This window comes from Nomascus leucogenys, chromosome 8 (genome assembly GCF_006542625.1).
Source record: "Nomascus leucogenys isolate Asia chromosome 8, Asia_NLE_v1, whole genome shotgun sequence".
Taxonomy (NCBI): domain Eukaryota; kingdom Metazoa; phylum Chordata; class Mammalia; order Primates; family Hylobatidae; genus Nomascus; species Nomascus leucogenys.
In genome coordinates, this window is record NC_044388.1 from 28,057,527 (window position 1) to 28,072,256 (window position 14,730).

The following is a 14,730-nucleotide window of genomic DNA, read 5'->3' on the forward strand; positions in this document are numbered from 1 at the left end:
TTTCATCACCCCCAAAAGAAACTCTAACTCATTAAGGGCCATTCTCCATTTCCCTTAACTCCCATTCTTTTAATAGAACCATTGAAAGCTATACATTTTACTCTAAGAACCATATTAGTGGCCAGGCACAGTGGCACACGCCTGTAATCCCAGCACTTTGGAAGGCCAAGGCGGGCGGATCACAAGGTCAGAAGTTCAAGACTGGCCTGACCAACAAGGTGAAACCCCATCTCTACTAAAAATACAAAAATTAGCTGGGCGTGGTGGCACGTGCCTGTAATTCCAGCTACTCAGGAGGCTGAGGCAAGAGGATCCCTTGAACCTGGGAGGCAGAGGTTACAATGAGCCGAGATTGTGCCACTGCACTCTAGCCTGGGCAACAGAGCGAGACTCCATCTCAAAAACAACAACAACAACAACAAAAAACATATTAATAGCTTCCCACAAGTTTTGATGCATTAAACCTTCATTATCATTTATTTTGAAATATTTTTGAATTACCTTTTAATTTCTCCTTTGAACCATGGATTATTTATAAGTGTGTTGCTTAGCATCCAAATTTGGAGGTCTTTCTAGACATTGTTATCTATTTCCAATTGAATTTCACTGAGATCAGAGAACATACATTGTATGAGTTCTCTTTTTTAAAAGAGACTTTACTTAAGACTTATTTTATAGCCCAGAATATGGGCTATAAAATGAGTGAGGGTACCATCTTCACTAGAAGAGAATGAGTTTTCAGTAGATGCATGTGTGTGCTATAAATGTCAATTAAGTCAAGGTGGTTCAGATCTTTTATGACTTTACTGATATTTTGTCAAACCATTCCAGTAAAGTCATAAAAGATCTGAACCACCTTGAGATTGGAGTCTCACTCTGTTGCCCAGGCTGGAGTGCTGTGGCATGATCTCGGCTCACTGCAACCTCCGCCTCCTGGGTTCAAGTGATTCTCCTACCTCAGCCTCCCCAGTAGCTGGGATTACAGGTGTATGACACCACACCTGGCTGATTTTTGTATTTTTAGTAGAGACAAGGTTTCTCTATTTTGGCTAAGCTGGTCTCGAACTCCTGACCTCAGGTGAATCCGCCTACCTTGGCCTCCCAAAGTGCTGGGTAAATTTTTGCTTCATTTATTTTGAAGCTCTATTATTGAGGACATATACCTTATGATTATTAAGCCTACTGGATGAATTAACTCTCTTAACACTACAAAGGTCCCTTTTCATGTCTTATAACATTCTTTGCCTTAAAATCCACCTCATATGATATTAAGATAGCCACAGCAGTTTTCTTAGGCTTATTATTGAATGGTATATCTATTTTCATCCATTTGCTCCTACTATACCTGCGTTTTGCTTTTAAATTCCATCTCTTGGCTGGGCACAATGGCTCATGCCTATAATCCCAGCACTTGGGGAGGCCAAGGCGGACAGATCACCTGAGGTCAGGAGTTCGAGACCAGACTGGCCAACATGGTGAAACCCCATCTCTACTAAAAATACAAAAATTAGCCGGGTATGGTGATGCGTGCCTGTAATCCCAGCTACTTGGGAGGCTAAGGCAGGAGAATCGCTTGAACCCGGGAGGAGGAGGTTTCAATGAGCTAACATCTCACCACTGTACTCCAGCCTGGGCAATAGACCAAGACTCTGTCTCAAAAAAAAATTCTATCTCTTATAAACATTATGTAGTTAAGTCTTGCTTTTTCATCCTTCTAACCATATCTACCTTTGAGTTATAGTGTTTGGTGGATTTACAGTTAGTGTAATTATTCATATAGCCAAAATAGTTCTATAATTTTACCATTTTTTTGTCCATTCTATTTTTTACCTGTTCCTTCTTACCTGCATATTTAATGTTAATTAAGTATGTTTTAGAATCCCATTTTAATTGTGCATTGGCTTTTTTTTTTCAGATGGAGTTTCACTCTTTTTGCCCAAGCTGGAGTGCCATGACACAATCTTGGCTCACCACAACCTCTGCCTCCCAGGTTCAAGCGATTCTCCTGCCTCAGCTTCCCGAGTAGCTGGGATTACAGGCATGCGCCACAATGCACAGCTAATTTTGTATTTTTAGTAGAGATGGGGTTTCTCCATGTTGGTTAGGGTGGTCTTGAACTCCCGATCTCAGGTGATCTGCTCACTTCACCCTCACAAAGTGCTGGGATTACAGGTGTGAGCCACCGCGCCCAGCCTGTGCATTGGCTTTTTAAATCAACAATATTTCCATTTTGTATGTAATTGTTATAGTGACTATAATAAATGCTGTTTTTTTAAATCTAAAACTAAGTTAAATTATATATAACATGAAACTTATCTTTTAATCTTTTAAAGTACATAGTTCAGTGACACTACGTTTATTAATGTTGTTGTGCAACAATCACAACTATCCATCCTCAGAAGTTATTTCATCTTCCCATTCTTCCCTCCTTACAACCCCTGGCATCCAACATTCTACTTTTGGTTTTTATGAATTTGACTACATTAGATACCTCACATAAGTGGAATCCTATTTCATTTGTCCTTTTATGAATGGCATTTTACTGAGCATGTCTTTAATGTTCATCCATTGTGTAGCATGTGCCAGTATTTCGTTCCTTTTCATGGCTAAGTAATACTCCATTGTATGAATATACCACATTATCTATTGATCTGTCCAACTTGGGTTTCTTCCACTTTTTGCCTATTGTGAATAATACTGCTATAAACGTGGGTGTACAATTATCTGTTTGAAACCATGCTTTCAATTCTTTTGAACATATACCTAGAAGTGGGAATGATGGATCATCTGGTAATCCCGTTTTTACTTTTGAGGAACTATCATACTGTTTTCCATAGTGGCTGCACCATTTTACGTTCCCATTAACAGGGCATGAGGGTTCCAACTTCTCTACAACCTTGCTAATGCTTATTGTGTGTGTGTTTTGTTTTTGTTTGTTTGTTTTTTGAGATGGAGTCTCGCTCTGTTGCCCAGCCTGGAGTGCAGTGGTGCGATCTCAGCTCACTGCAAGCCCCGCCTCCTGGGTTCACACCATTCTCCTGCCTCAGCCTCCCGAGTAGCTGGGACTACAGGCGCCCGCCACCACGCCCGGCTAATTTTTTTGTATTTTTTTAGTGGAGACAGGGTTTCACCATGTTAGCCAGGATGGTCTCGATCTCCTGACCTTGTGATCTGCCCGCCTCGGCCTCCCAGAGTGCTGGGATTACAGGCGTGAGCCACTGCACCCGGCCTGTGTGTGTTTTTTATAATAGTCATCCTGATGGGTATAGGATGGTATCTCTGTGGTTTTGACCAGCAATTCCCTAATGATTAGTGATTAGAGTATCTTTTCATATACTTACTGGCCATTTGTATATTTGCTTTGGAGAAATGTTTATAAAAATCAGTTGCCCATTTTTAACTGGGTTGTTTGTTTTTGTTTTGTTAGACTATAGGATTTCTTTATATATTTTAGATTTTAAGCCCTTATCAGATATATAACTTCCAAATATTTTCTCTCATTCTGTGGGTTTTGCCTTTTTATCCAGTTAATAGTATCTTTTGATGCACGAGAGTTACTGATTTTCATGAAGTCCAAAATGTATATTTTTTCTTTTGTTGCCTGTGTCCATGATGTCATATCCAAGAAATTATTGCCAAATCCAATGTCACAAAATTTTTATCCTATATTTTCTTTCAAGAGTTCTATAGTTTTAGCACTTAGATTTACATCTTTTATTTGTTTTTAGCTATTTTTATATACGATGTTAGGCTAAGGTTCACTTCATTCTTTTGAATGTGGATATCCAGTTCTCCTAGCCCTATTCATTGAAAAGACGGCCCTTTCCTCCATTCAACAGTCTTGGCACCCTTGTAAAAAATAATTTGGCCATATATGTGAGTATTTATTTCTGACTGCTCTATTCTATTCCACTGATCGATTTTTCTGCTTTTATGCCAGTACCATGCTATTTTGATTACTGCAGCTTTGTAGGAAGTTTTGAAAATCAGGAAATGTGAATCCTACTACATTTTTATTCATTTTCAAGATTGTTTTGGCTATTCTAGCCCCTAGAAATTCCATATGAATTTTAGGATACATTTTTTCATTTCTGCAAAAATGTCCTTGGGATTTTGACACAGATTACATTGAACGTGTAGATCACTTTAGGAAATGTTGACATAATTAGTCTTACAATTCATAATCATGGCATATCTTTCCATTTATTTTTGTATTCTTTAATTACTTGCAGTAATGTTTTATAGTTTTCATTGTACAAGTCTTCCACCTCCTTGGTGAGTTTACTCCTATTTTATTATTTTTGATATGATTGTAAATGGATTTTTTCCTAATTTCTTTTTTTGAATTGTTCATTGGTAGTGTATAGAAATGCAATAGACTTTTCCAGTTGATTTTGTATTCCGCTTCTTTGATGAATTCATTTTAGTACTATTAAAGAAAAATTAAAAACAGTTTAGATATACCCCACGGCAATCACCCATAACCATGTAGCCAAAACTTAAGACATCCCGATATCCCTGAAACATTAGCTGTAATCATTAAAAAAACCCCACAAAATGTAAGTTTTACACCTTCATCATGATATAATATGGTTCAGTGAAGTTAAATCAAGCAGCTATAGAAAAATCAGCTTAAATGGCTCTGATTGCCTTTAAAAAGAACATAAATTTATAATAGTCAATCATGAAGTTGTCAAAATACATCCTCCTAACTGTCCTATACCTGCTGTAAGGCAAGTTTCTTACCATTTGGTTTGAAATCTCCCAGATTGCAATCTGTACTGTCTCTTACTGAACAACAATAAATTTCAAAATTTTAAAAATTTGATATAATTTTATTTTTGGCAGTTTAATTTTTTGTGAAATCTTTCTGATTTTCTACCAGTAAGATCATATCATCTGAAAACACAGATTATTGTTCAGATGCTCTTATTTCTTTTTCTTGCCTGTTTTGGCTAGAACTTCCAGTACTATGCTGAGTGGCAAAGGTAGGTGGGTATCCTTACATTGTTCTTAATCTTAAAGGAAAAGCTTTCCATCTTTCAACACTGAGTATGATGTTAGCTGTGGGGTTTTCTTACATGGCTTTTATGATGTTGTGGAAGTTTTTTTTCTGTTCTTAGTTTGCTCAGCGTTTTCATCATGTGTCTTTTTCCCCCTTCATTCTATTAATTCAATGTATTACATTGTTCGATTTTCATTTGTTGAAACATTCCTGCATTCTGGAAATAAATCCAACTTGGTCATGGTGTATAGTCCATCTAAGGTATTGTTGAATTCTCTCTGATAGTATTTTGTTGAAGATTTTTGCATCAATTAGGGATACTGGGATGTAGCTTTATTTTCTTGTAGTATCTTTATCTGCTTGGGTATCAGAGCAATGCTGGCCTCACAGAAAGAGTCAAGAAAGGTTCCCTTCTCTTTAAGTTTTTGAAAGAGTTTGAGAAGTAGTGGTATTAGCTCTTCCTTAAAAGCTTGTTGGAATTCACTAGTGAATTCTGTCAGCTTAATTAATAGTTTTGAAGAATCAATGTTGGTTCTGTGGATTTTCTCTATGGGTTTTCTTTTTTTTTCTTTTTCTTTCTTTCTTTGAGACAGAGTCTCACTCTGTCACCCAGGACGGAGTGCAGTGATGTGATCTTGACTCACTGCAATCTACATCTTTGGGTCTCAAGTGATCCTCTCACCTCAGCCTCCCAAGTAACTGGGATCACAGGTGTGTTCCCCCAGGCCAGGCTGGTTTTTGTATTTTTTTTTTGTAGAGACAGGGTTTTGCCGTATCCAGGCTGGTCTCAAACTCCCGGCTTCAAGAGATCCTCCTGTCTTGGCCTCGCAAAGTGCTGGGATTATAGGCATGAGCCACCACGTCCGGCCTCTACTGTTTTTCTATTCTTCGTTTTATTTATTTCTTTTCTAATAATTATTTCCTTTATAATGCTAACTCTGGGTTTGGTTCATTCTTTTTCTAATTCCTATATTTGTAAACTTGTTGATTTAAGATCCTTCTTTTTTAATTAAACCATTTCTGGCTATAAATATCATAGGTGGAATCAGATACTATATATGATTTTCTGTCTGGCTTCTTTCACTCAGCATAATTATTTTGAAGTTCAGTCATATTTTCATGTGCATCAGTATTCTGTTCCTTTTTATTACTGAGTTGTATGGCAGAATTAATATGGTAATATTATAAACTGTAGGAGACTTGAAATGATACAGATTCATTCATCTCCACTACTCATTCTTTCTGCTAGAGTTGTCTCAGGCATGTACATATGTTACAAACCCTGCAAAGTGTTATATTACTTGATAATGAATATTTTCAAGAAATTAAGAGGAAATAATCATTCTTTATGTGTGCATTAATATTTCTATTCCTGATGATCTTCCTTCTTTCCTTAAGATCCATGTTCCCAGCCAGGCGAGGTGGCTCACGCCTGTAATCCCAGCACTTTGGGAGGCCAAGGTGGTGGATCACCTGAGGTCAGGAGTAGTTTGAGACTGGCCTGGCCAACATGGTGAAACCCCATCTCTACTAAAAATACAAAAATTAGCTGGGTGTGGTGGCAAGCGCCTGTAATCCCAGCTGCTCAGGAGGCTGAGGCCGGAGAATCGCTTGAACCCGGGAGGCAGAGGTTGCAGTAAGCCGAGATTGCGCCATTGCACTCCAGCCTAGGCAACAAGAGTGCAACTGTCTCAAAAAAAAAAAAAAAGAAAAGAAAAAAGAAAAATATCCGTGTTTCCATTTCATTTCATCTCTATTCAGATTGAAATATTTTAGCATTTTGTGTACTGCAGGTCTGTGAGCAATGACGTGTCCATACTGTCTCCAATAACACATTCAGGTTCCTAATTCTTAAAGCCATTTATGCCCATTTACTCCTGACCTCACCCAAGTCTCAGATTAGAAACATTAGAATCCACCACAAACCTCTTTCCTCTTCTTTTTTTTTTTTTTTTAGTAGAGACGGGGTTTCACCGTGGTCTCGATCTCCTGACCTCGTGATCCACCCGCCTCGGCCTCCCAAAGTGCTGGGATTACAAGCGTGAGCCACCGCGCCCGGCCTCTTTCCTCTTCTTACCAAACCCATTGCATCACCAGCCTGCGTTATCATCATTTCCCTCAGATCCGCCTTAGCTGCCACTGGCCTCCTTCACAATAATGCAACCTGACCCTCACCCTAATCACTAGGACCCATCCCATATGCTGCCCAGGCCGCACCTGAGGTCACCCATCTAAGCCACTCTCCACTGGGTGAACAATGATCTTTAAAGGGCGGATCTGATGAGGGATGTCCCTGGTCAAAACTTGACAATGGACTTGGGTGTTCCTCCGCACTCTATTCAGATCCTCTGTTCTGTCCTCAGCCTGCCTGCCACACTCCCCACCTCTCACGTTTAACACACTCTACGAGCAGGCTGAGGACACAACATCTGGGTTAGTGCAGCTTCCTAGAATCCACTTTACTCATTCATTCACTCATGGAAGGCATGAGGTGCCTGGCAACCACGTATGCAAGGAGCCGTGGAGTATCAGGAACACGGCACGGCCCTTCCTTTCCTTAGCAGTTTCCATTCACAGGAGCTGAGGCACAGCCATCATTAACCCCAAAGTCCACGAACATGCAAAGAGTCTGGAGGGGCTGCCCAGGCAGAAGTGACAAATGCCATCGGTGGCAGGGACAGTAATGGACATAGAGGAAAGAGTTCACACAGACAGAATTCCAGACAGACAGGAAGCCAGTGTAATGGGGGAGGGGAATAAAAACAAGAGCGGTACTGCTGAATTAATATTGTAATATGATTACAAAATGTAGGAGAGTTGAAATAATATAGAGCCACTCATCACCATTCACTCTTTCTGCTGTGCAGGACGAGGCTGTGCTGTCTGCGGGCCTCTCTGATTGAGGGAGAATGGGCATGCGGCCAGAGATGCACGGCTGTGTTGGGCCACAGAAATGGGCTCATGGGGGTGTCCATGGGCATGGTTAAGAGAGAGAAGGAAAACAAGAAGAAGGGAGGCCAGAGGTTTGGCTTATTTCAGTTCTTGTCCCATTGAATTCTAGGGACCCTGCCGCCTCCCGGACATGAGTCATTGGCGGGGTTTCCCTGTCTTGTGACTCACCCCCCTGTGATTCAGGCTCCTTGCTTTATACCAAGTTTGAGACGAACACCTGCTAATATTTCTCGTCAAAAATTAACCCAAGTAACCTCTTCTTTCCTCTCTGAGTCACCCACATCCTTAAAACTGCCCAGGATAATCACAGTTCCTGCAGAGGTTGTTATGTGAACTGAAAGTGTTAATATGTATGGAAAGTGCTTAGAACACAGAGCTTTAAACACATGCTCTGATTAGTACAATCATTACCCTCAATGTTGATTTTAACCAAACCATATTATCCCGGCCAAACTACCATGATCTGGAGCCTTGGGACTGCATAGCCTCCCTCTGTCAGTCAAATATGGAGGGATGACATCTCTGGAGCCAGCACAGCCACTCTGGAGGTGGGGGAGGTGACAGTGGTGGGACATCATGCTTCCTGATAGTTATTTAGGTCTCTGCTGTCACCTGCTCCATCAGACTGTGGGCTCCAGGGAGCAGTATTCACACAGGGCTCATTTGTCCTTCCCCAACCCAGGCACAGATTTTCCCAGAGTAAAGGGCTCCTCCTCTACCTGATGAATGAATCACTCCTGCCCCTGCCGCCAAGCACAGGCAGTGAGACTAGCTGTGGCCTCAGCTCACTGCGTAAGGACAGCCTCTAGCTACAGCAGGGGAAAGAACCCTTAGAGCTCTGTAGCCTCTGTTGAGAACCACAGGCGGGAACTCCCAGAGGCCAAGTGCAGGGCAGAGACTGGGAGAAGCAGCTGCCTAGAGGACTCTGGATCCTTGCAGAGGACATGTCCAGTGTCTGCTGAGACTGACTCTGGGTGCCTGAGAAGAAGCCACCCAGGGAAGGACAGACTAGATTGTGGACCACTCAGGGCTGGGAGATCTGCATGTTCCCCTTCCCACAGTGGACAGAACGCATGCCAGGGGTGCTGGCTAGTTACCATCAGAAGTCAACCACCATACCTTTAGTAGTTAACTAAATGAGCCCCTGAATAAGGCAACTGAACACAACGTATATAGTTATACGTAGTTAAAAGCTAGTATAAGAGGAGCAAACTGATCCTCAGTTTTCTAACTGTGACCAGAATAATACCCAATAGACTTTGAAAGAACACAATGATGTTCAGTACCCAAGAAAGCAAAATTCACAATGTCATGCAATAAAAAATTACTATGCATGAAAAAAAATGTCCCTACGGGCAGGAAAAAAAATGTAATCAACACAAACAGTGGCAGTAATAACAGATATAATGGTGTTGATAGATTAAAGACCTTAAAACAGGTCATCTAAAGCTTACAAATATACTCAAGGATATTTAAAAAACAGGAAAACAAAAAACACCACCACCAAAATCATAGGTTGGGCATGGTGGCTCAGGCCTGTAATCCCAATACTTTGGGAGGACAAAGTGGGAGGATTCCTTGAGCGCAGGAGTTTGAGACCAGCCTGGGCAACATGGTGAAACCCCGTCTCTACTAAAAATACAAAAATTAGCCAGGTGTGGTTGCAAGTGCCTGTGGTCCCAGCTACTTGGGAGGCTGAGGTGGGAGGATCACTTGAGCCCAAGAGGTTGAGGCTGCAGTGAGCCCTGACTGTGCCACTGCACTCCAGCCTGGGTGACAGAGTAAGACCCTGTCTCAAAAAAGAAAAACACAAAGATGACCAGGAAATAGATGGAAGATATTAAAAATGCCAAAAGAGAACTTCTAAAGTTCAAAAAATATATATCTGATATACAGTAGATGAGATTAACAGCAGGTTAGATTCTGCAGAAGCAGATCAATGAACTTGAAGAGCCCTCACTGGGAACTATCCAAAGTGAAACATAGAAAATGATGGGGGAGAAAAAAGAACAGATACTAAGTTAGCTCTGATATAAAATCTAACATTCTAACGTAAATGTAATAAGATCTCAGTCACCAGAAGAGACAGAGTATTTGAAGAAATAATGGCTGAAAATCTTCCAAGTAGAACATAAACTCAGCTAGCCATGGTGGCTCACCCCTGTAATCCCAGCATTTTGGGAGGCCAAGGCGGGTGGATCACAAGGACAGGGGATCCAGACCATCCTGGCTAACACAGTGAAACCCCGTCTCTACTAAAAATACAAAAAGTTCGCTGGGCGTGGTGGTGCACGCCTGTAGTCCCAGCTACGCGGGAGGCTGAGGCAGGAGGATGGCGTGAACCCAGGAGGCAGAGGTTGCAGTGAGCCGGGATCGCACCACTGCACTCCAGCCTAGGCGACAGAGGTGAGACTCCATCTTAAAACAAAACAAAATAAACCAAAACAACATAAACTCTAAAACCCCAAATCCAAGAAATTCAACATAACTCTGTTGTGGCTTTCTTTCTTTCTTTTTTTGAGTTGGAGTCTTGCTCTTGTCTCCCAGGCTGGAGTGCAGTGGCTCCATCTCTGCTCACTGCAACTTCTGCCTCCCGGGTTCAAGTGATTCTCCTGCCTCAGCCTCCCAAGTAGCTGGAATTGCAGGTGCCCACCACCACACCCAGCTAATTTTGTATTTTTAGTAGAGACGGGGTTTCACCATGTTGGTCAGACTGGTCTCGAACCCCTGACCTCATGTAATCTGCCCGCCTCGGCCTCCCAAAGTGCTGGGATTACAGGCATGAGTTACCAGACCCGGCTGTTGTGGCTTTCTTTACAGAAAAGTCTCCAAGGAGAACATAAACTCTAAAACCCCAAATCCAAGAAATTCAACACAACCCAGTTGTGGCTTTCTTTACAGAAAAATCTTCCAAGTAGAAAGAACATAAAAGTCTAAAGCCAAAAATCCAAGAAATTCTTTATAGAAAAAAAAAAAAAAACCCACAACAGAGCAAACAAACCAAATCACTGCAAACCAGTGCTAAGAAAAATCTTTAAAAGCAGCCAGAGACCAAAGATCCACCACCCAGAGAGAGGCAAGATGCCGCGGGGACCTAGGCCCACAGAAACCACAGCAGGAGGGGGAAGCAGATGCCTCTGTACACTCTCCTCACCATGACGGTTCGGTCCTCCCTCCACTCAGAGGTGAGACCAAGGACACACAGTGGTGTGGGGTGGAAACAGTGAACTCAACATGAGGTGTGTAACAATATCCCATAAAACTCCAGTGCTTCACACTGACATTCTTCTAGGTCAACATCAGCATTCTCTTGACCTTCCTTTCACTGTTCCTCCTCTCCCTGTACAGTCTTGAGTTAGGTCTGGGCCCACACACTTAGCCCCTCTGAGCTGCGGTCTCCTCCTCTGTAAATGTGATGATTCACAACCTCTCCTGGCCCCAGGCGCTGTTCCAGGCGCTGAGCACACCATGCTGTTCCCTACAAAGCCGACTCTTTGTCCCTTCCCGATTATCACAGACACTTGCCAAGAGGTGGCAAGAAAGGCTCTTCCCAGACCAAAGTGCAGCTGCTATTATCAAGCAGGTCAGGCCCCAAGTGCCAGACTCCCTTCTCCTAAATCTCATTTCCCAAGGAACCCCAAGCAGTGGCATTGGCGACGAGCGGCCCCGCACGCGTAGGGGCGCAGCCGCTAAGGAGGGGAAGGGGCCTCTCCAGCTGCGCCCGCGACGGCTCCCGCGCACGGAACTGAAGCATTGGGCCGCAGCGACCACAGGGGAGTTCTTCGCTGGCCGCAGGTTCAAAGCGATCTGCAATGAGCACCTTTAGGAATTCATTCGAAGGCGCAAAAGAAAAAGAAATTAAGGCAGGAACTGAGCGAGGAAGGAAGGGAGGGAAAGAAAGAAAGGAAGAAAGAGAAAAAGAGAAAGAAACAGAAAGAAAAGAAAACAAAATCAAAGTCCGACGACCTCTCCGTGGCTTCACGCAGCTTACTCGGGAATTCCCACCTTGTTGCCCTCCCCCACTGGATTCGGGAATTTACACCGAGTGGAGCGCGCGCTCTGCTCCCTCGCGGCCCGGGTCGCTCCTGCCTAGCGCGGGGACCCGGCTCTTCCCCCGATTCCGACGACTGGTGCGTCTTGCCCGGACATGCCCGGCCGCAGGCGACCCGGGCCACGCACCACCGCCGTGTCCCCCTCTCTCCCTGCCCCCTCCAGGCGCCAGGCGCGCTCTTCCCCAACCAGGGACCGCGGCGGGGACTCACCGACAGCAGGATCGTGGCGACAACAAGCAGAAGGGTCTTGGGGACCCGGAGCCCAGGCCTGGCTCCCCGCGCCTCCCTGGGTCCTGTGCCGCGCCTTTTCCGGGCCCCCGAAGCGGCCGGGGCGCTCTGTTCTCCTTGTCCCATGGCCGTAGGGAACGCTCTTAGTCTCCCAGGCCCATGGGTTTCAGCCCTTAAAGTATATCGGGCATCGTCCGTGTATTTTGTGGACGCAGAGATTGCCGGGTTCCCGGGACGCATGCTGATTTATGTGTCCAGGCTGACTGGGGGCGGCGCGGCTGTACTTTCACTGCCCCCCGGCAGCCGTCATTCGGGGCGGGGCGAATCAGAGCCAATATGCAACTGCAAATTCCGCCACAGGTTGGTGACAAAAAATAAATAAATAAGAGTCTCGTCAACGTAACCCTCCGCAAGCGCGTCCAAGTGGGGCGGGGAGGGGAAGGGACGGGAACTAACCTTCGCCCTGGCGGCGGCGTCCCGGGCTGTGGTTTGTTTCTGGGTCCTGTCCGCCCCAGGACAGGCACCGAGACTTGGGGAGGATGAGTTGAGGGAGGCGCTTGGGGAGTTGACGCCTCCCTGGGTCGCGCGCTTGGCTGTGAACAGGGTCTTGAGGTTCAGAGTCCGCTTTCCAGGCACGTCTTGATCCTCTCCCCTTCCCAGGGGCACCTGTCGCTCCTGTTCTCTCCTCTCTTTTTTCTTTCCTTCTTTCTTTCCTTCTCTTTCCTTTCTTCTTCTTTCCTTCCTTCCTGCTCTTTCCTTCCTTCCTCTCTTTCCTCCCTCCCTCCCTTCCTTCCTTCCTTGTGGTTTATTTTTTGAGACAGTCTCTCTGTGGCTTAGATTGGTGCGCCGTGGTGTGATCCCGGCTCACTGCAACCTCCATCTCCCAGGTCCAAGCGATGCTCCCACCTCAGCCTCCCATGTAGCTGGAACTACAGGCCTGCACCACGACACCTGGCTAATTTTTGTATTTTTAGTAGACACGGGGGTTCACTACGTTGGCCAAAAGACCACTGAACCCAGCTTACACTCACACCTAGTCCATAAATGTGCCTGTGTCCCTGCACCTTTGCTACACTTAGCTTTCATTTGTCACTACTCTAGGAAATAAAACATGATACATCACATTGTTATGTATTTTCATTCCTTCATGGTACTGTGTCCAGAATTGGTGGGTTCTTGGTCTCACTGACTTCAAGAATGAAGCCGCGGACCCTCGCTCTGAGTGTCACAGTTCTTAAAGGCGGCGTGTCCGGAGTTTGTTCCTTCTGATGTTCAATGTGTTCAGAGTTTCTTCCTTCTGGTGGGTTCGTGGTCTCGCTGGCTCAGGAGTGAAGCTGCAGACCTTCGCGGTGAGTGTTACAGCTCTTAAGGCGGTGTGTCTGGAGTTGTTCGTTCCTCCCAGTGGGCTCTTGGTCTCGCTGGCTTCAGGAGTGAAGCTGCAGACCTTTGCAGTGAGTGTTACAGCTCATAAAGGCAGTGTGGACCCAAAGAGTGAGCAGTAGTAAGATTTATTGCAAAGAGCAAAAGAACAAAACTTCCACGGTGCGAAAGGGAACCCGAGCGGGTTGCCCCTGCTGGCTCAGGCAGCCTGCTTTTATTCTCTTATTTGGCCCCACCCACATCCTGCTGATTGGTAGAGCCCAGTGGTCTGTTTTGACAGGGCACTGATTGGTGCATTTACAATCCCTGAGCTAGACACAAAGGTTCTCCACCTGCCCACTAGATTAGCTAGATACAGAGTGTGGACACAAAGGTTCTCCAAGGCCCCACCAGACTAGCTAGATACAGAGTGTCGATTGGTGTATTTACAATCCCTTAGCTAGACATAAAGGTTCTCCACATCCCCACCAGACTCAGAAGCCCAGCTGGCTTCACCCAGTGGATCCTACACTGGGGCTGCAGGTGGAGCTGCCTGCCAGTCCCGCGCCGTGCGCCCGCACTCCTCAGCCCTTGGGTGGTTGATGGGACTGGGCGCCGTGGAGCAGGGGGCGGTGCTCGTCCAGGAGGCTCGGGCCTCACAGGAGCCCACAGAGGGGGTGGGAGGCTCAGGCATGGCGGTCCCGAGCCCTGCCCAGCGAGAAAGCAGCTAAGGCCCGGCGAGAAATCAAGCGCACAGCCGGTGGGCCGGCACTGCTGGGGGACCCAGTACACCCTCCGCAGCCGCTGGCCCGGGTGCTAAGCCTCTCATTGCCCCGGGGCCGGCGGGGCCGGCAGGCTGTTCCGAGTGCAGGGCCGGCCAAGCCCACGCCCACCCGGAACTCCAGCTAGCCTGCAAGTGCCGCCTGCAGCCCTGGTTCCCGCTCCCGCTCCCGCCTCTCCCTCCACACCTCCCTGCAAGCTGAGGGAGCGGGCTCCAGCCTTGGCCAGCCCAGAAAGGGCCTCTCACGGTGCAGCAGTGGGCTGAAGGGCTCCTCAAGTGCCGCCAAACTGGGAGCTCGGGCAGAGGAGGCGCTGAGAGCGAGCGAGGGCTGTGAGGACTGCCAGCATGCTGTC

General features: G+C 45.6%; 1 protein-coding gene across 1 annotated transcript in view; it reads right to left on the bottom strand.

The window, feature by feature from the left end:
• The window catches only part of TNFRSF10B (TNF receptor superfamily member 10b), a 49,586-nt gene extending 37,078 nt beyond the window's left edge, over window positions 1-12,508 (bottom strand). The window contains exon 1 of the mRNA XM_030816973.1: window positions 12,220-12,508. Within this exon, the coding sequence (XP_030672833.1) occupies window positions 12,220-12,477 (258 nt within the window). The 5' untranslated portion in view covers window positions 12,478-12,508. The remainder of the gene's footprint in view (window positions 1-12,219) is intronic.
• Window positions 12,509-14,730: the final 2,222 nt, after the last annotated feature.